Below are 19424 nucleotides of genomic sequence, written 5' to 3'. Positions count from 1 at the left end.
AGAGCTCAGCAGGTCCATGTTTTCAGTAAAACCTGGTGCTTTCCTCGTGAAGGAAGTGTTTTAAAACTAAACTGGGGATCAGTGCACCCATCTTTCTGCATACAGATTTGCCCAGACCTGGTGTCTGCATGTCACTGAGATGAATCCTGTGACTGGAGATGTTTTCTGTTTTCCTCAGAGCAAATTGGAGCCCTGGCTGGGCAGCACATCGTGCATGTGGCCTGCGGAGAGTCTCACAGCGTGGCACTCAGTGACCAGGGCCAGCTCTTCTCCTGGGGTGCTGGCAGTGATGGGCAGTTGGGCCTCACCACTATAGAAGATGCAGTGATGGTACCAAGGTAAATTCTTAACAGGTTCGAGTTTCCTTAAAGCAGCTTCTTGGAGGTGATGCATCAAGGGTTGCTCATCTTCCAGCCTGGAGTTGGTGGGAGCGTTCCTTTCTCTCGGAGGGACAGTAATTGAGCACTCCTTAAGTAGGGATGTAAGAGTGAGTCCTCCTCCTTTTCTGTACTTTACTGGTACTTCCTGAGCCCCCTGGGGAGTCAGACAAGTTCTCAAGGATGGGCCTTCCTCCTGTGGGTTCTTGGGGCATGGAAAATAAAATTGGAGTGTGCTTGGCTTCCTCAATGAGAAATGTTTTTTACAGAGCAAAGAGGGAGGGAGGACCCAAAAATAGAAACACTGTGTGATACCCATCTCTATTCTAGTCCCTGGGAAGTCCCTATGAGATGGGAGATACATTTCAAGAGCAGAGGGGAGAAAGCAGTATGGTAGTGTGAGCTGGCACTTCAGCTCTGAAATTCTTGCAGTGTTGCCTGTTAGTAGAAAAGCTACTAAACGAGCCTACTGCAATTCTGTATAGTGAATGTTGCTCAGAAACTTCAGAGTGGTGCTAAATTTTCTTCATTTACTTATTTAGTGTATTCTCACTGTGTCAGAACACTAATAGAGTTAGTGCAAGGACATGTAGATAGATGGTGTCAGTGGCAGACACCAAGACTCCTCCATCCAAAGCATCTCACAGATGGTGGGTCTCATCACCATAATAAAGATAACTGGACTCTTCATGCTTCGTGGTGGTATATTGTGTCTAAAGACCTCTGCAGATTTGCATCTATTATGTATGGATCTGTATCACCCTCAAGAGTTCATTCCTCAGTCTCAAAACCATAGGTTATGTGTATGTGCAGAACAAATACCTGAATGGAAATAATCATTTTGACATAAGGTTACACTGTATTTTTGGATGCTTATTCTAAAATAGTGTCATTGTCTTTAGGTTGATAAAGAAATTGAACCAACAGACGATACTGCAGGTGTCCTGTGGAAATTGGCACTGCCTGGCTTTGGCAGCAGGTACTGTAGCATTCATTATTTATTACCAAGATCTGTGCTGTTATTTTGCACAGTGCCCAAGATTGCATATTGCTGCATAATAAACAAAGGACATCCCTGTCCCAACTGCTTTCAGGCCAAATGGGAGGCTATAAAATGGATCAGGTATCATGAGTATCAAAGAAGAGCTTTGCCAGTACTGCCAAAGAAGAAAACATTATACACAGGCCACCCACTGTCTCACTGGTGAATGGCAGAACAGTTAAAAGCTTTTCATCTTGATGTAGAAAAATGTGTGTAATTAATTTTTGTGTTGAAATTATCCTTGGCTATTACTTTTCTGTTTGCAATGTGGACTTTGTTATGCTATTTACATTACAGCAGTCTGACGCTGTATTTTGCACTTTGTTGCATGTCTGTTTATTTTCACGGTGGCTTCAGACAGTGCTTTTATTTTAGCAAAGAATGTCTTGCTTGATTTTTCTCCCCCTTCCCACATAAGTCTTGCAACCAGCACTGGTTCTAGTTCATTTTGATGAACTTGCTTTTCTATTCATCAGATTTTACTCACTGTTCTATTTCTTACCTTGTTTCAGATGGCCAGTTCTTCACATGGGGACAGAATAACTATGGTCAGCTGGGCTTGGGTAAAGAATGTCCCTCCCAAGCCAGTCCACAACGTGTCAAGTCTCTTGATGGGATCCCTTTGGCTCAGGTTGCTGCAGGTGGAGCCCACAGTTTTGCCCTGTCTCTCTCAGGAGCTGTGTTTGGCTGGGGGAAGAACAGCTCAGGACAACTGGGACTAAGTGATGAACGAGGTACTAAAATTATACTCCTAGTTGAAAGAAGGATGGACTTTTTTGGCCTAGCGTCTGTTTTTGTATTGACAACATATTTTTTACTGAGTGGATATGTAATCCTTAGCTTCTGCTCTTGGGAGGGGAGGGTAGAGGAACAGTCTCTGGATTCCTCAGGCTTTTCATATGTAGTAGGAACAGAAACACTTTTTTCCCCGTGTGGATGTTAGTGGAAGTAAGGAAGTTCGAGAATAAAGGTATTTCAAATGTGAGTGTCATGCAGACGTAGAAGGAAGTGCTCATATACTTTCTTGCTCTTCTCAAGAATGCTTTGTCCATGTTTTATTTGAAGTTGGTGTGGAGCAAAGATTTTCCAGAACCACAGGGCTAATGGTAGTTTTGAGGTGGCCACATTCAGTGAAGCTTAACAATCAGCAGGCTTGAAGATAGGTTTGCAAATGAGGCAGAAGAGTGGATGTAATATTACCACTGCTCTGAAAAGCTTTGATCTCCTCTGCTTGTTGTGAACACATTCTTAAGTTTTTGCAAAAGCCAGTGAGTGAAAGATTTTCTTCGGAGCTTCAAAACGACCTCTTTATTGTCTACGCGTAGTTGCTGAGTAGCTTTTAAGTATCTAGACAACTTACTGAGTGTGGATGTGATACCCAGCACGCACGGATAATTTATTTTGCATGGATGAGTAGATGAGGTAAATGTATTTGTAAATTTTATGTTGCATAATGTAGTAGCATATAAGCTCTGTATGTTGCAAGAGAAAAGTGCTGCCTCGTACTTTGTGAACTACAATGGGATGATGCATTTTCACAACCCACCCTACCAACTGAAATGTATTTAAAGGAATTACTCAAAGCCAGCCTGTAGTTTAGCAAAGGAGGCTCGTATGAGGGATGCAGCATTTCATCTTGCTTTACACTTTTAGAAATGTGAAACACTATTTTAAGACTTGTAACATGTACTGTGTTCTCTCAGAAATGCTCCAGGTCTGTTCTGTTGTACTTTATGTAAGCTAGAGCTGATCTAGTATAAGAACAGCCATGTTCTTTCCATGGAAAGATAATTGCAGGTATCTGTAGATATCTGTCTGTAGACTGGCAGATAATTGCTTCTAATTTCAACAAAGCTGCAGATTGTATGTGCAATGCTTGTCTTGATATGGGGCTGACCTTAAATTAACATCTATGGAACATCTACTCGTGGGCTATGTTGACCAGGGATCATACTCTGCTTACCTCTCAGTATGTGGCACTGTAGTAAATAAGTGATATTTAGGAAACATGGTAAGACAGTGTGAATTATACTTAGAGAACATGAACAGCAGAGTCTACAAACATGAGTGTTCTGCAGCCCTGTTAAACAATTATACTGTAGACATAAGTGTCATTCCTGTCAAAATAAAGATCAGAGTGCTAAAATACAGAACAAAGTAAATGTGCTCTTATTTCTAAATCCATGCATATGTGACCATTTTCCTTTCACTGCCCAGAAAAAAACACCTGTCAAATCCTTGGGTGAGAGTCTTAAAGAATGGGCAACTTCTGTAGGCAGGAACCTGATTTTTTTGTTGATATGAAGTAAGCAGCTGCTCCCTTAATACCTAACTGTTTTGGGGTGCCTACTGCTCCTTGAAATGCTTAGCTTTTATTTTTACACCAGTAAAATGTGTAACCTTGCTTACTGTATTTATCCTTGGGAGACACACTTCTAATTATTAGAATGTCAGGGTGAAGGAGGAAAGCATCTCTTAATGGTTGGCCTTTGCAAGTAGGAGGATCTTTTTCTTAAAGGATGAAGACAGAAGGAAGGCGAGGTATTTAAATACGCCTTGGGATTCAGCTTGCCATGTGTGTTGTGCTAGTGTTCCCCATGTGTCAGGATTGTTCTATATAGAAAAGGTCTAAGCAAGCTTTTGGAAACAAATGTTTGCAGTCATCAGTGAAGAGTCTGGAATGGAGCATGAGGCTGAAGGTGGGTGTAGCTACGCTGCACTCATTAAGTGCATGATGAGTTTATACAAGATTCTCAACATTTGTGTTCTTGCTCTGGACAACTTTGAGTCAGGACAAATCTTTTAGGAATTGGAGGGAGAAAGCAGCAGTGAAGTACTCAAGGACATGTTCCCCTCCCCGGTTGTTAAAGCTTCCACCGCGCATATAGACCACATCTGAAATTCAGTCTACCAGTGATTTTCTCAGCCATTTAGGTTTGTGTTTTTGAAAGAGCTCCTTTTTTTTCCTTTGTCTTCAATGCAGACCGAGAATCCCCTTGTCATGTGAAGCTGTTGCGGTCTCAGAAGGTTGTTTATATCAGCTGTGGAGAGGAACACACAGCAGTTCTGACAAAGGTAAAGACGCTAACCTGGGAACCTTGCTGCTCTCTCACCTGTCTGATAGCTTCACTTTAGTTTCCCAAGTAGTGGTAGAAAAGAACAGACTGGCATGCCATCCGACCCCCATAAAAGAAACTAAATTGGAAGTACAGTCATATTATAATATATTATGAGATTCATTTGCAACATGATCCATTGCTGGTTTTGAAGATGAAAATGTTAGTAATCTATGGTAATGAATAGTAAAACTCAGGTGAATTGCTCTAAAAATGCGGAAAAAATTAACAAACATACATTGAAAAGGGTGAAAATAGCAATTGGTTGGAAGATAAAAAGAGTGATACTGTACATCAGAATAAAATGCAAGCCAAAACAAATGGGTATTTAAATGAAAGATTAGCAGTCATTCACAGCATTTACAAGAGGTTTTCAGTTCCAAATCTCCTGTTTCCAAGTGGTGTATAGTTTACTGGACAGAGGACAGAGCTAGGATTTGGGAGGTCACTTGAGTTCCTGCCTTTGCCACTTCCAAGGTGTTGCTTTCTTTATTGGTGCTTCCGTGTTTTCCACTGTAAAATTAATTAAACAGCTGCCTTTGGGATTCTTGTGGGGAGAACACCATTGTTCTGTAGAAGCTCATGTTCAAAGGAAAAAGTCCTAGTCTTGTTGATCAGCAGCTGACAGAGATGGGTGTATTGTGGAAATGGGTGCTACTCAGCCATGTTTAAACTTGTTGGGATTTCAGACTCACCTGGCGATGGTGTGGGGGAACTTGACTAACGTAGACATACCTAAAGACAATTATGTTAGCTACTTTGCCACCCACCAGAGGCTTGTTTGGAGGCTGCATTAGCAGAACCCAAGTTTCTTTTCTGAATCCTTTGGAAATCTCCAGCAATCTCTGCCTAAGCTTGGGCTCATACTGAGACTGGAGTCACAGAGATACTGCTGGGTTATGGGTCCCTAAATGGAGAATATGCTGTTTGATTTGCTAACAGAGTGGAGGGGTGTTCACGTTCGGTGCAGGTTCCTGTGGGCAACTGGGACATGACTCCATGAATGATGAAGTGAACCCCCGAAGAGTTCTCGAGCTAATGGGCAGTGAAGTATCCCAGATTGCTTGTGGCAGGTGAGTCCTGTGTGCAGGCAGCATTTTTCTTTGGAGCTTAATGCTGACATTGAGCCTTGTAAATGGGGGGAATAGTCTTGCTTCTGCGTGCTATGTGTCAAAACTAAGTAAATTTAAATTTGACTTCCCATGAGAATTTTAAGGCCCTCTGAATAAAGTTGTTTTTTGATTGGGCTTTTCCTGTGCTGTAACCTGGTAAAGGATACCTTTCCACCTTAATTCAGCAAGACTCTAGAGCAGCAGCCCCTTTACTCACAAATTTTCAGTCTCTTTTATGAAAAGAGTGCTGTGTTTTTTGCCTTTTCATATGTACAGGCTTAGCAAATGACTAAGCTAATTCCATCTCTGAGCCCGATACCAGGCGTATGCGGGCACAAGCTGCTCTTTGTCACATCCACCTAAAGTGCTCCATCTCATAAACTGGTGCCATCAGGTGGCAAAAACTGAGCATTGGTGCTAATGTAACATGCTGCTTTGCACCAACTTCTGGCCTAGGGAAACTGAGAATAAGTTTTAGGCTGTGTTTGCTTTTTTTATTGGTTGGTTGTTTGCTTTTTTTCTTGTAGTTGTTAAATGAGGCCTAAACTTTGTACCTGTCTCTGTTACAGACATCACACTTTAGCCTTTGTGCCTTCTTCAGGAATGATCTATGCATTTGGCTGCGGAACAAGAGGCCAACTGGGAACGGGGCACACTTGCAATGTTAAATGTCCCTCTCCTGTCAAGGGTCACTGGGCAGCTCACAATGGGCAACTCTCAGGGAAACCTGGTACGTACTATGCGTGATTTGGAATCACAAATGGACATAAATAATTTCATTTCACCCATGGCTGTCTGAAGATATCTTGACATTGTTCTGCGAAAGAAACCCATCTTCCTGTCCCAAACGCACTATGGAAATTAGTGGGTGACCTCTTGCTGTTTCTGTTAATGTGTGCCCTCGACCTTTCTCTTTTCATGCCAGAGCTCAATATTTGGTGATTTTTAAGCCTTCACTAAATTGTACTAATACTGATTTCTGAGGGCATTGGTTTCTCTTTGGGGGTTTCTCTTTAAAACTCCCATTGCAGTTTAAAAATTACTTTCCTTCCTGGGAAAACTGCCAGGCCCCGTGTATCTCTCAAGAAAGCGCTACAGTGTTTGAGTTCCAACTGATTTCAGCCTGGCCTTCAAGCAGCCCAGATGCTCCTTATAGTGTAAAGCCTGAGACAGTGAAAGTGCAAATGTGGGGGAAAAGACACAGTAGGAACTTGCATTCATCAGCCTCTGACACAACCATGTCTTCTTCAACAGATGCCTGTAAATACCACATTGTTAAACATATCTTCTCTGGAGGAGACCAAACATTTGTGCTTTGCTCCGAATATGAGGTAATACAAATGAAGTATCTATCTTCTCAAGTCTGCTTCCCTGTCCCAGCATCTTTTGGTTTTGGTAATATCTCCCAAAAATGAACTGTTGCTTTGGAGTCCATTCTACCATACAAACGTTACCAACACCGATGGTTCTTACAGGGATTTACAACTTTTTAGGAGTGGCTGAAAGCTACCTTCCTTTATAGGCACATCAAAGAGCCATTGAGAAGACACTGATTTAAGTCTGATCAGCAGGAGTGGAGTCCAGTTTCTGTTTGCCTTTGGAAGTGAGGGGCTGCTATCCCTCTGAGGCATCAGGGTCTGTGCAATTGGAGTGTAGGGCTGTGGACCACGTATGCTGGGGTCTTGTCAAGATATGCTGGATGGGAGGGCTGAGTGCTGAATTGTTTTTTCTGCTTCTGTCTTATTCTGTTCAAGAAGTGCTTGACCTACACTTCTGAGGCATGGCAATAGGTGTGGAATAAATATACTAACCCTCTAGTTAGGTATGGTGATGTTTGAGGGCTTTGGTACATTCAAGGAAATTATTTTTTTTTTTCTTTTCCTGTTTTTAAAAATGTATTTAATCTGTTTTTTTGTTTTGGTTTTATTTGGTTTTTTTTCTCCCCTATACCTTTCCATGCTTTTTCTTTTGACTTCTTAGTAATGCCACAACTTCCTGACCAAACCTGTTCAGAGACCACACTAAGCAAGCTATCAAGTATATATAAAACACAGAGATTATAGATAAAAAGGAATTGTTTTACAAGCCTTGTTTTTGCTGAAATCTATATCTTCTCACAGAATTCCTTGCCTGCTGATGATTTCCGGACCATAAATGAAACACGTTACACCTGTTTAATAAATGATGAAACTATAGATGTCTGGAGGCAAAAGCTTTTAGAAAAGAACAGTTCTAATTCTGTCAAGTAGGTATTATGGCACTGGACAAGCCTTTTGTTGAAAGTTTTATTTAAATAATTTTGTTGGCTTCCGTGCCATGCTTTCACTTGAAATTTAGCAGCCTTTTCAAGTGTGGTTCTTGATCGTTTCCAAGGGGAAAGCAGTTGCTAGTCACAAGGCTGCCAGGTTAGAGCTTCTGAGCAAAACTAGAAGAATTTGAGGCTGCCTCAGAACATTGCAAATGGTGGGTGGGAAATGGATTTTAAAGTTGTCTTTCATTGTGTGCTTAGAGTTCATGAAAAGCAGCAAGAACCTGTGAACCGACAGATTTAATTCCTTTCCCTGTGTGCCTGCCGTAAGAAAGGAGAATAGGTGGGAAGGGGGCACTGCTAACATCCCTCCTTTCAAAGAAGGATGTTAACTGAATGAACCACTTACCCCCTATGCCTCTCAAGGGGTGATCCAGATGTTTGTTTTTCCATAGAAGGAAGGGAAGAGAGCTGAAGAGATTTGCTGGAATGTCTGTTCATAACCTCCATCTCTGTTTTCTTTTGTCTTTCTCCTGCAAACAGTAATGTTGTTCAGATACTGTCCTCAGCTGCCTGCTGGAATGGAAGCTTCTTGGAGAAGAAGTAAGTGGCAAAATTATAGAACTGTATCTTTCCCTTGAGGTAGACTGGAATCCCTTTACTTCACTCCCTGCTGTAGTGGGATTTGATTTTTCTGATCAGACAGGAGATGGGGGCAGAGAGCGTTCACTGAGGAGTTGGGTGGTCAGAGCTGAGTGAGGAAGGCAGATGGTTTAAGAAAGTGCATGGTGAGTGTACTGTAAGTGGCACAGATTCCTTGGAATTGTTATAGCTGTTACGTTTCCTTATGAAATGAATATTAACATCTTCAAAAGAGAGGGATAGGAATATGTCATTAAGGGAAATGAGTGGTGCCAGGTATCTGCATAGTCTTTTACGCAGCTGAGCTAGCTGGTGAGGGCTGGTGCAAGTGGAGGTACATGTCAACACAGGCTGCTCTTGGAAAATGCATCTGGGGCAGCATGGAAGCACTTTCCTTTTAGGTGATGTCAGTTGTGGAAAGTATTGTGTTCCTGCTTACAAAAGCAAGAACTTCAAATGGGTGTAACCAGCAATAGGTGGTGACAAGGATGTAATATGCATAGCTGAGTCAAAGGCTGTGGGTTGGGAAGGCTTGTGTCGGCTGTGTCTGTCATTGTTGGGGAGGTAGCAGCATAAGATGAGGAGGAGGAGAAATTTTTTGCGGTGATGTGATGAGTAAGTGACCTGTAACTGGGTGAAGAAAAGCTTAGTTACGCTGTGTAATCTTTTAAGTAATATTTTCCAAGAGCGACTTGGAAAAGAAAACAATTTATTCATTATTCTTACATTTTCCACTTGTCCAATGGTTTCTTTTCTAGTCTTGTGTCAAGGCAGCATGTTACTGCATCAGAAGAGTTGTGTCCTGTTGGCTTAGAACATTTACTGAGGTATCCAAGTTGTTGAGTCACTGTAGATATTCCCCTATCTCCTTTGAATGTGGAAATGAGTGGAGTTCATGATTTCATCACTCCAGTGCAGTTCTCCTTCCACTTTAGTGATGCCCTAGCTAGTGCAGGACTTAACTTTTAAAGGAAATCTTTGACCAAATGAGTGATAAAATTTGAAGCCACCATGCACTGAAGCGAGGTTATATTTGTCCATGTACCTTTATGTGTGAAGCTGTATGTCATGGTGCGCTTGATAGAAATATCCTGGTACATCCCTCCGGTATCCTAATGCCATATTGGCCTGCTTGCAATACAGCGCTGTGGTACACAGGGTTAGATGAAAAAGCAGCTTTTCTATGGCTGTGTGAGTGGCCATGCTCCAATTCTACTTCTGCACATCACAGTCTGAAGTGCTCTGTATCACAGTGTGACTCTGAGGAGCTATTTCCAGCCAGTTATAGAAATAGCTGTTCTACTACAGCAGGCTATGTTTAGCTTCTCATGTCATTATAGTCACACCAACAAACTGAAAAATGTATCCCATCTTTAATAGTTACCTTTTCCTTCAGAGTGCCTAATACAGCACAGTCTCAGATGAGTTGTGATAGATTTGGGAAATCCTTGAGGTCAATGGAATTGTAGCAATGACATTTTTTTACTAGCAACTACAAGGTTCTGTGTGCAGCTTTACTGCAGACAACGGTGCTGAGAGCCTCTGCTACAGATGCTGATCATACTCTATACACTGAGCCAGGTAACTTACCTGCTGGACTAGATGTTGTGTTGCTACATCTGGCTATTAGACTATTGTCTTCCACCGACTTGCCTTCATTATCCCTCTTACACAGGTAGCCTGACTAAATTACAGCCTTTCAAGTGCAGCAGAAAGGACAGCATATTTGTTACAACTGAAGACCATATATGAAGACCTTTCTCAGCTGTGCAGTATTTTGATGGAGGTTGTTGTTTAGTTTTAGAAAATTTGAGAGGGGAATTGCCAGAAAGCTACTCTGAATATCTTCCCTTGTTTTCTTTTGAAAACCCTCATCTGATGTTCCCTTTTATAAGTCAGTGTTGTCTTATGCATCACCCTTCCCTTTCTTACTGAGTGCGATGTACAGATTTTGCTATAAAAGTAGTATATATGAAGACAACACAGGAGACCCTGATACGTAAGATATACATATTTTATAGTTTTTTAAGCACTCCTGCCTGTCCAGGCTGGCTCTTGTGTCAGTGAAGGAGTCCTGGGGAAATCAAAGACTTTGATACAGTGTTTCTCTGCAAGAATCCCAAGCCTGTCCAAGGCCCAGAGGAGTTCAGAAGGGCGGGAATTGTCTTTAGCAAGAAGATTCCAACTTCTACTGATTTCCAGTCTGATTGATTCCCTAAAGGTCATGTATCCATTGCTTGCTTTCGGATCATGCCAGTACACACAGGTAAAGGTGTCTCTTCCTTAAACTTATGCCTGTCTGTCTGGGATTTTCTTTTTTAAAGAATTGATGAACATTTTAAAACCAGTCCGAAGATCCCAGGGATTGATCTGAACTCCACCAGAGTGCTGTTTGAGAAGCTGATGAACTCTCAGCACTCCATTCTCCTAGACCAGGTATTACACTTCTGGGATTTTGGGTTGTCATAGGGGAAATAAAAGCTTTGTTCCCTTGTAAATACAAGTAACGACAGGTTTTCTGGGAAGGGTTGTATTGCAAATCTGCAGGCCAGATCCCTTATGGTATCAGTGGATACTTCTCCATTGACCTGGGCTGACTTTCACCTACTTGGATTGTGTCGCCAAGAGTCATTTCTAAAAAAAGTTTAATCTCATGGCATTTAATATGTGAAATGGCTGCTGAAATTAATTCTGTGTATGTTACACTTGTAAATAATGACTCTATGCTCATTTGCTGCTGCCAGGAGTTGAGTACTTTATGGTTGTATAATATATTCTGACTTGGAGGATTTCTTTCACAAGTGCGAGCCATGGGATAATATCATGTACGTCCCCCCCTGTCATTTCTTAGCTATAATTTTTACAGCTTTCTTTTCTACTCTGGGTTTGACTTTTAAAACAGGGGTGTGACCTTAACAGGAGAGGTTAACTGACCTCTAGCCAGCCCTGGAATAACCTATCCAAATGTTCATGCATTTGGGAAAAATCAGAGTTTAGTCCTGTCTTCTGGAGTGTTTTTAAAAGATCATCAACAAAAGCTGTTGAGTCCACCCATTCTGAGTGTGCTCTGTTTCATCAGTTCTTGCACACCATTTGTATTGTAGGTTCTCTATCACCCAGGGTAAGTTGTTGTCTTTTGTCTTGTTTTCCTGTAGATACTGAAGAGCTTTGAAAGTTTTTTGATTCCTCAGCTGTCTAGCTCACCACCAGATGTGGAGGCAATGAGGATATATCTCATTCTCCCAGAATTCCCACCTTTCCAGGACTCCAAGTATTATATCACGTTAACACTTCCTCTAGCAATGGCTATTCTGCGCCTAGATACCAACCCCAGCAAAGTTCTTGGTAAGAGGCTGGCATTTAAAATGCATGCTGTTCTCAGTCTCCAGCTGAGACACAGAGTATTCCCTTTAGGTTTTACAGTCATGTTTTTGTGTTGGTTTAATTTTTCTATTCTGTTACAACAGCTGCAATGATAATTGGGTGTTATTTGTGATATAGTGTTGTTATGAAGCAGTCACCTCTAAAAAGCATCTGAGAACCAAAAGGACTCAAGGAATCTTCCCCCAAAACCTATGTTCCCATGTAAAAGAATTGTAAACATAAAATTTGAATTTTAAACATGAGCTATGAGGAAATGAAGAATGTGTCATGCAGGTAAGTTATGGAAAGTTAGTTACAATAACATAAAATATATGAACTTTATGGTGGTGTAGAGAATAAATGAGAATGAAATACTTTTCTTCTAAATGAAAACAATTCTTAGTCTGAATTTTCTAAGAACACTCACTAGGTAGGTTAGTCTAGTTTACCTTATCTAGTTTACTTACATTCAGAGGCTGTATTAAAGTAGATTTTATCATGAAGATTAAATGATCTTATTATCTAAATTTAATCAGATATTGTCCACATTATAATATCCTTCCTCTATAAGATAGAGGAGTATACTAAGTATGATGTTTTTTTGTCCTGTGTAATTGCAGAAAAACCTATTGGCTGTTTTTTGACCAAGCTGAACACCCCAGCTCTTCTTCTGCTTCTGAATCTTCTAATTTCTGCTATTACTTTTTTCTATGAGCTCACTTTAAGCTAAGCAGAACATATATGCTGCTTAATGATTGTTGCTCATGTTTGCTAAGCTATTGCTTTTCTTGTTATCTTACTCTATTTCTTAAGTTTGTCTTATATTAAATCTCATATCATCATGTAAAATGCTGTATAATGTATCCAAACCTTCGAAGTACTCCATTGCACTTATTTTGAGGTTTAGTGATTATGTATTTTTCTTATTCAGAGAGGCTTTGGAACCAAGTTTCCTCCTCTACTCAGCGTAGCCCACTGTGATTGTTAGCATACATAAATGTAAAGGATTCTCATGCTTTTGCCCGCCAGAACCTATGGTTGTGCTGACACATGAGAGGATGAATTGGTGTTTATTTTGAACAGCTGACATGATGGTATCCCAGGCTCCAGCTTCTACTTTGCAGGTGGATTGGTTGTAGCAAAGGAAATAATAGTCAGTGCCCCTTCAGAGGAGAGGTAAGGGTTACCTGTCCTTGGCAAGAAAGAAATTGGCCTAAAGAGGGGGAGTTTATACCTGTAGTGCAGATATGCTGGGAGACATGCTCTTGGTGCCTGCTGGAGACATGTATGTTACTACAGAGAATTGCCCAGGCAACTCCGTTCTTACTGCTCGTGGGAGAGAACAGTTTGCCCACAAGATCACACTCTTGAATACAAGGTACTTGAAAGCATATCTTGAACTGAAGGTTGAAACCCTTTGAATTCAGACTCTCACACTGATGAGGGATTGGGGCTGGGTAATGACTGGGGTGGTTGTATGAGAGTAGAAAGGAAAGTGCTTTCCAGTTTCTGGTATCTAGCTGACTATTTGCTTGTTTTTGTGTTGCTACAGTTAGGATGGAAATAAGGAAGTTTATTTTAAACAATCTTCAGGTGTGTTCCCCTATTTTCAGCTGTAACCCCTCATTTAGGGGTTTCTCTGGCCTTTAATTCAGGATTTATATTGATGTTCCTCTGCTTTCTAGATAACTGGTGGTCTCAGGTGTGCCCAAGATACTTCCTCAGGCTAGTGGACCTCTACAAAGGTGCAGTGGTTTACCTCCTCAGTGGAAGAAAGACATTGTTGATCCCAGTTCTGTTCAGTAGCTACATTACAGCTGCTCTCAGGCTTCTGGAGAAACTCCACAAGGTAAGAGGAAAGCCTGGGCGCGTGCTGGCTCAAGATGATTCAGTCTTGTCTGCTCTTTGCCAGTTGGCAGGAGAGTGGTTTTGGTCCTGGCTTGTGAGCTGTGTCATTGTCCACCAAGACACCACATAGGGAAGATGTTAGTGGTTTTCATGAATTCAAGGTACTTGAAGATTGTTTAGTCCTGTCTAAGACACTAGGAAAGAATGCTGTTGCTGAGCCGACACACTGCTTGTACTGGGGCATCCCAAGTACCTGTGCCGTGATGCTTTCTGCTCCCACTGTGTTGGTGCTGGGTAGTCCAGGTGAGGAGACGGAACTGAAATAAGTCGAAAAGAGGTTTATCTTGATTCTTCTTGGTTCATACTAAAATACAAGGGACCATGTGATTTTGCAAGACTTCGAGTTTATTGTTGCAAGCTGCTATAACTGATTTTATGAAAACAAGCCTGAATGTTCTAAAAAAATGATAAATGTATCCATATTTTAAAAAGCATCTGTTTTCTTCACTAGGTAAATCAGAAGGTTAAACATGTAGAATATGATAAGTTTTATATCCCTGAGATTTCCAGCTTGGTGGACATTCAGGAGGATTATCTCATGTGGTTCTTGCATCAGGCTGGAATGGTAAGAGGTTCTATGTATAGTTATACAGCTGTTCTTGTTTGTCTCTCTGGTTGTAGATCTGTATTTTTAATATCCTTAATGAGAGTGAAACGTATTCAGGATAGAAGCATCTATATGTTAAGTCTCTCAGATTTGGGTGGCTTGACAAAATTGACTTAAAATAAGGCTGTTGGAAGAACTGGAGCTAACAATATTTAACTAATGCTTGCAACAATCTCTGTGATTATTCGTGTGATTTTCATTCAGTCCTTGCACAAGGGGATTAATTCAGTCACTGGATCCTTTTAATGTAATCAAGACCTCAGGAGCCAAATCCTGTATTCTAAAATTATAATTTTTACCCTTTACTTCTGCTGTTTAGGCAGGTATTGTGAATAATGTAGCCAGTGATCTTAAAATGTTGCTCTGTAAGAGGAGGCAGTATGGCGTTCTGGCTAGGGGACTGAACCAAGACTCAAGAGATGTGGGTTCTATTCCTGGCTCTTCCAGTAACCTGCTGGGTGATCTTGGGTAAGACCCTTCACCTCTTTTATGCCTCACTTTCTCATCTGTAAGAAAGGAGATAGCTGAACTGAGGGCTGGAATATGCTGTGTAGGAACCCAGTAAGACTGGTTAATTATAGCAAGGAAAGGAATCCCGAGTGAGAGAGAACACCAAAAAACCCCTGCCAAGGGATGCTGCAAGAGTAAAGCCTGACTGTAGCAAGAATTCTTGTGTGTGCTTTTGTGGACTTTCTAGATGTTGTGTCTGTTGTGTTCCTCATCCCCTACTTTCCATCATGTAAATAGTGCTGCTCTGTGCTTACTTTTAGTGAGCAGGACAATAAAATACTGACTCATATTTATGTAACAGTGATAGTTAAAAATGTATTGATGTGGCTAATGAGAGAAGTAATTTGCATTGCAGGAGTGGTCTTACATTGTGGTGTTGTGGCCTTATCTCTTCTGATTTCATATGGTCTTTGTGTTGGGGGTAGTCGTCTTGCTTGTCTTCTTAAGAGTAATTTTCAGCTATGGCAGGCTAGCACAGGCTTCTGTGCCAGTAAGTCCTCTTAGTAACATTTGATGTTCAAGTTTTGAATTAGACTTGTGATTTTCTTAAGAAGGAAGTTTACATGCTTTTCTTTGAGAGGGGAAAAAACCTAGGTTGTTGGTCCCAGAAGAGAAAAGTTTCTTTGAGTCACCTTTGAACTTGTCTGTCCAAATACAAGACACAAAAATCAAAATATTTTCATATTTCTATTTTTCCTTCACAGAAAGTAAGACCATCTATCATGCAGGTAAGAAAGTGTGGGTTTTATTGCTCTTACTTAAAGAAATACTATGGAAGCTGTAGATAGGAACCAATCTGCCTGCCTTTCTTGCAGGATGCTGTGACACTCTGTTCTTATCCTTTCATCTTTGATGCTCAGGCTAAGACCAAGATGTTACAGACAGATGCAGAACTACAGATGCAGGTAATCCTTCTCTTTCCCAGTTTTCTTGCCTGTTTCTGTGGTGGAAATTTAAGTTGTACAGGGAAAGAGTACTTACGTATTTATGATAGTGCAAGGGTGCAAATTAAGGTGAGGTCTCTATTGGAGAAACCTGTAAGGCTGGAAAAGTAGACAAGCCTTCAGATAAGTGGGCACTTTTACAAGTTTCTGCCTGTGCAGGAGGGGTGGTTGTCAGAAGTGAGGGTTGAAGAGGTGTTCAGCTCCAGCACCCTTACCCTGTAGGTGGCAGCCAAGCCAGCTGACAGCCAGGCTGTGACAAGGACAGCTTGCCTCTGTGCCAACGTAAACCTGGCTGTGCCAGGCATTGCTCATGTAGATGCCTCCCTAGGGACAGGAAGCGTTGGGCACTGATCACTCATCCAAGGCAGCTGAGGTCTGGGACTCATCTCATCTCCTGTGACATGAGTTGGCTGAGGTTGTTGGTTGACAGGTTCCTTCACGGTGGAAAAATGACATCACAGCTACTCATTGCCATGTGTCATGAAAGGGAGTGGTTTAGGTCGCTTAAACAACCACTGTCAAAGGTGTTGGTGAAAACAAGCTTTAATATAAATTTGCAAAATCACAACAAAGTTCGATGGCAAGATTTACTCTTTACTTACTTACTGCATGGGTAAACCATATAAAGGAAAAATCAAATTAGGATCAGTTGAGAGAGATTTATACAGAGGCTGGAATGGGAAGAGGTAAGGGAGGGGTCCAGGTGCAGCTGGATTCAGTCTTGGGCTTGGACTCAGTCAACCATTTATGTCTAAAGGATTTAGAAACACTTAATCATAGCAACACTTACATGTTAGATTTACCACTGATCACCTGTAAACACCACCACAACAACAACAATATTATAGATTCGAGGTAATAGCAAGTATATTATATTTGTTAGAGAGTATTCAAGTTGATCGACACAGGTATATGTAGGCAGATGTACAAAGGTGATACACATGCACAGCTATATGTGTCTCCATGTGTATAGGTATGCCTATTAAAAATTAATAATCCACTCAAGAATCAGTGGAATACTTGAATCTAATACCTTTTTGGCATTTCTCAGTGGAAGGGGGTTGAGCCTCAAGTAGTGGAGATAACAGCCCAGGTCCCATCAGCAGCCAACGATCCTTTCATGAACTGATAGAATCATAGAATAGTTAGGGTTGGAAAAAAACTTTAGATCACCTACTTCTAACTCCCTGCCATGGGCAGGGACACCTCCCACTAGACCATGTTGCCTAAGGGTCTGTCCAACCTGGCAACCTTGTGAATTTGTGCAGTCTGGGAGGCATCCCACTTGGAGCTACTGGTGCAGCCCACTGCAATCCAGAATAGCTGAAAGAATCTCATTTAGAACCACTGTTTATGGGGTCATGAGATGGTTGACTTGAGTCATCAGTAAATTCACTCAGAGCATTCAGATAATGGAAGTTCCAGGGCTACCAGGGGAATTATACCTGCTCTCATTTCCCACTCAGGAGTTCATGTTGTGGGTCGTGCTGCCCTTGCCTTAGCATTGCAGTATGAGTTCCTTATATAATTAAGGGATGCTTCATTGCCAAGCTCTTGCACTAAGACCGAGGAGTTACTGAAATCATAGAACAGGCTCAAGCAGGCTGGGAGGAATGCACCACCACACCGTGGTGTTGGTTCCATGTAGTATCCATCTCTCAGCTTTTCTGTGGCTGATTGAACACAGAGTCTGCAGCAAGGCAGAGGAGGCTCAGCCTACATTCAGAATCTGGAATTGCCTCCTGCTTTCATTTTGTTACCCTCTTGGGTATCTCTTTAGATACCCTCCTCACAGCAGCATGTTGCCCTGATGCCTTGCCAGGTGTGGTTGTCAACTGGCTCCTTGCATGTAACACTGCTTTCCTTTGTGGACTCTCTCGCTTTTATCAGGGTGTGTTCACACTGAGTTTCCCCACCCAGCTGCCTAGTGTAAAAAAATATTCAGGAATTTAGTGTCTCGGTTGCTTAAATTTAGTGAATCGATCAACGGACTCAAAAGATGTTGGCATGGGAAATGGTGGGGTGCATACAGGCACACACTTGTACAGAGTGAACACGTAATCCTTGTACCTTGCGGAAACAAAACGAAAAGAGTAAGGAAAAAAAAGAACACCAGGCATATAGCTGTTAACTGTTTTCTTTTCATAGGAAGAGAGGAGCTGAGCAGCAGCTGTTTCTCACCTCTCTCTAATTTACAGGTTGCAATAAATGGTGCAAATTTGCAGAATGTCTTCATGCTTCTCACCCTGGAGCCTCTGCTGGCCAGAAGCCCTTTCCTGGTTCTTCATGTTCGCAGGAATAACTTAGTCGGTGATGCTTTAAGGGAGTTGAGCATCCATTCAGACATTGATTTGAAAAAGCCTCTTAAAGTAAGTTTTCCCCACATCTTTTAGCACCTTCTTGTCCTGCTGACATTTCTGCAGCCTTTCAGCCATTCCCATTACCACTCCACCAGTGTACAGTGGCTTCTCTATAGGTACAGGACACAGGGACACTTGATCTGTTCAGTGCAAGGGTTGAGTCTTTCTCCTCTCTGACTCCTGGAGTGTTTACTCTTTTCCTGGCACACCTATTGTATAAGGGTCGGGGAGGAAACATTTCTGTGATATTATGCAGTCTCTGTTTTGCCCTTCTGCAGGATCAGGCCTCTTACAATAGGACGTATTTTCTCCCTGAGAGGTTGCTACAAAAGTCAGCAGCTGCTGTCTCTTTGCTGCTTGAGTTGTGGGGACAGGTGTTTATTTATGATTTACATAAGGAGTTGAACACTTTTAAAGTGCCTGGTTTGCCCCCATTCTGCTTCCCTACCTACAAGCAGCGCACTGGAACAGGCTCATGGGTTGCAGGGGCTTTGGGCATGTTAGACAAATTGTTTTGTGTGGCTCTCAATTAGAAAGATGTCTGATTCACTCAGCTCTGCATCCCTGTTACTGACCTGCTTTTTCTACAGGTCATCTTTGATGGTGAGGAAGCTGTTGATGCTGGAGGAGTGACAAAGGAATTTTTTCTCCTGTTGTTGAAAGAACTCCTCAATCCCATCTATGGCATGTTCACTTACTACCCAGAGTCAAACCTGCTGTGGTTTTCAGATACGGTAAGCCCTTGCTGTCTGTACATGCAGGTTGAAATAATATGCTGCATTTGAATGACAAGAAAGTTAGAGGCAAACTGGGAAAGAAATAATCTTCCCCTCATTTTCCACCCACAATATGATGCGAGCTCTATTTTTCAGTGAATGTAAATTAGTATAGGTCCATTAACTTTAGTAAAACAGTGATGATGGTGCCTGTTGAGGAGTTGGCTCTTTCTCTATTCTTATCTCATAATAAAACTTGTATTAAGTATCATATGACAGTTATAGAACTCTTATTATGGTGAATGTGATAATTGTGCTATTTTACAGAATGAGAGGTCATAATGGCATTAGATTCTGTGCTTCCATTGCTGTTCACATATCAGCCACTTAGTCATGCATCGCTATCACCTTCAGGGTCTAAACTTGTTAATGTTTTATGTGAGGAACCTCTTAAACAGCAAGAAAGATGGTTTGTAGTG

At 41.6% G+C, this 19424-nt stretch overlaps 1 protein-coding gene across 1 annotated transcript in view; it reads left to right on the top strand.

Annotated features, from left to right (window-relative positions):
- The window catches only part of HERC3 (HECT and RLD domain containing E3 ubiquitin protein ligase 3), a 44096-nt gene that overhangs the window by 14311 nt on the left and 10361 nt on the right, over positions 1 to 19424 (top strand). The window contains exons 2-18 of the mRNA XM_010014909.1: positions 179 to 338; positions 1280 to 1356; positions 1932 to 2153; positions 4403 to 4494; positions 5478 to 5608; positions 6217 to 6377; positions 6902 to 6978; positions 7768 to 7892; positions 8439 to 8498; positions 10862 to 10973; positions 11693 to 11882; positions 13586 to 13749; positions 14260 to 14373; positions 15630 to 15653; positions 15741 to 15830; positions 18068 to 18238; positions 18820 to 18963. Coding sequence (XP_010013211.1) covers positions 179 to 338; positions 1280 to 1356; positions 1932 to 2153; positions 4403 to 4494; positions 5478 to 5608; positions 6217 to 6377; positions 6902 to 6978; positions 7768 to 7892; positions 8439 to 8498; positions 10862 to 10973; positions 11693 to 11882; positions 13586 to 13749; positions 14260 to 14373; positions 15630 to 15653; positions 15741 to 15830; positions 18068 to 18238; positions 18820 to 18963 — 2114 coding nt within the window. The remainder of the gene's footprint in view (positions 1 to 178; positions 339 to 1279; positions 1357 to 1931; positions 2154 to 4402; positions 4495 to 5477; positions 5609 to 6216; positions 6378 to 6901; positions 6979 to 7767; positions 7893 to 8438; positions 8499 to 10861; positions 10974 to 11692; positions 11883 to 13585; positions 13750 to 14259; positions 14374 to 15629; positions 15654 to 15740; positions 15831 to 18067; positions 18239 to 18819; positions 18964 to 19424) is intronic.

The sequence above is a fragment of the Nestor notabilis genome, unplaced genomic scaffold (genome assembly GCF_000696875.1).
Source record: "Nestor notabilis isolate BGI_N333 unplaced genomic scaffold, ASM69687v1 scaffold25955, whole genome shotgun sequence".
In the NCBI taxonomy this organism is placed as follows: Eukaryota; Metazoa; Chordata; class Aves; order Psittaciformes; family Psittacidae; genus Nestor; species Nestor notabilis.
Note: the sequence above shows the minus strand (reverse complement) of the source record. Positions and strands in the feature narration are given on the sequence as shown.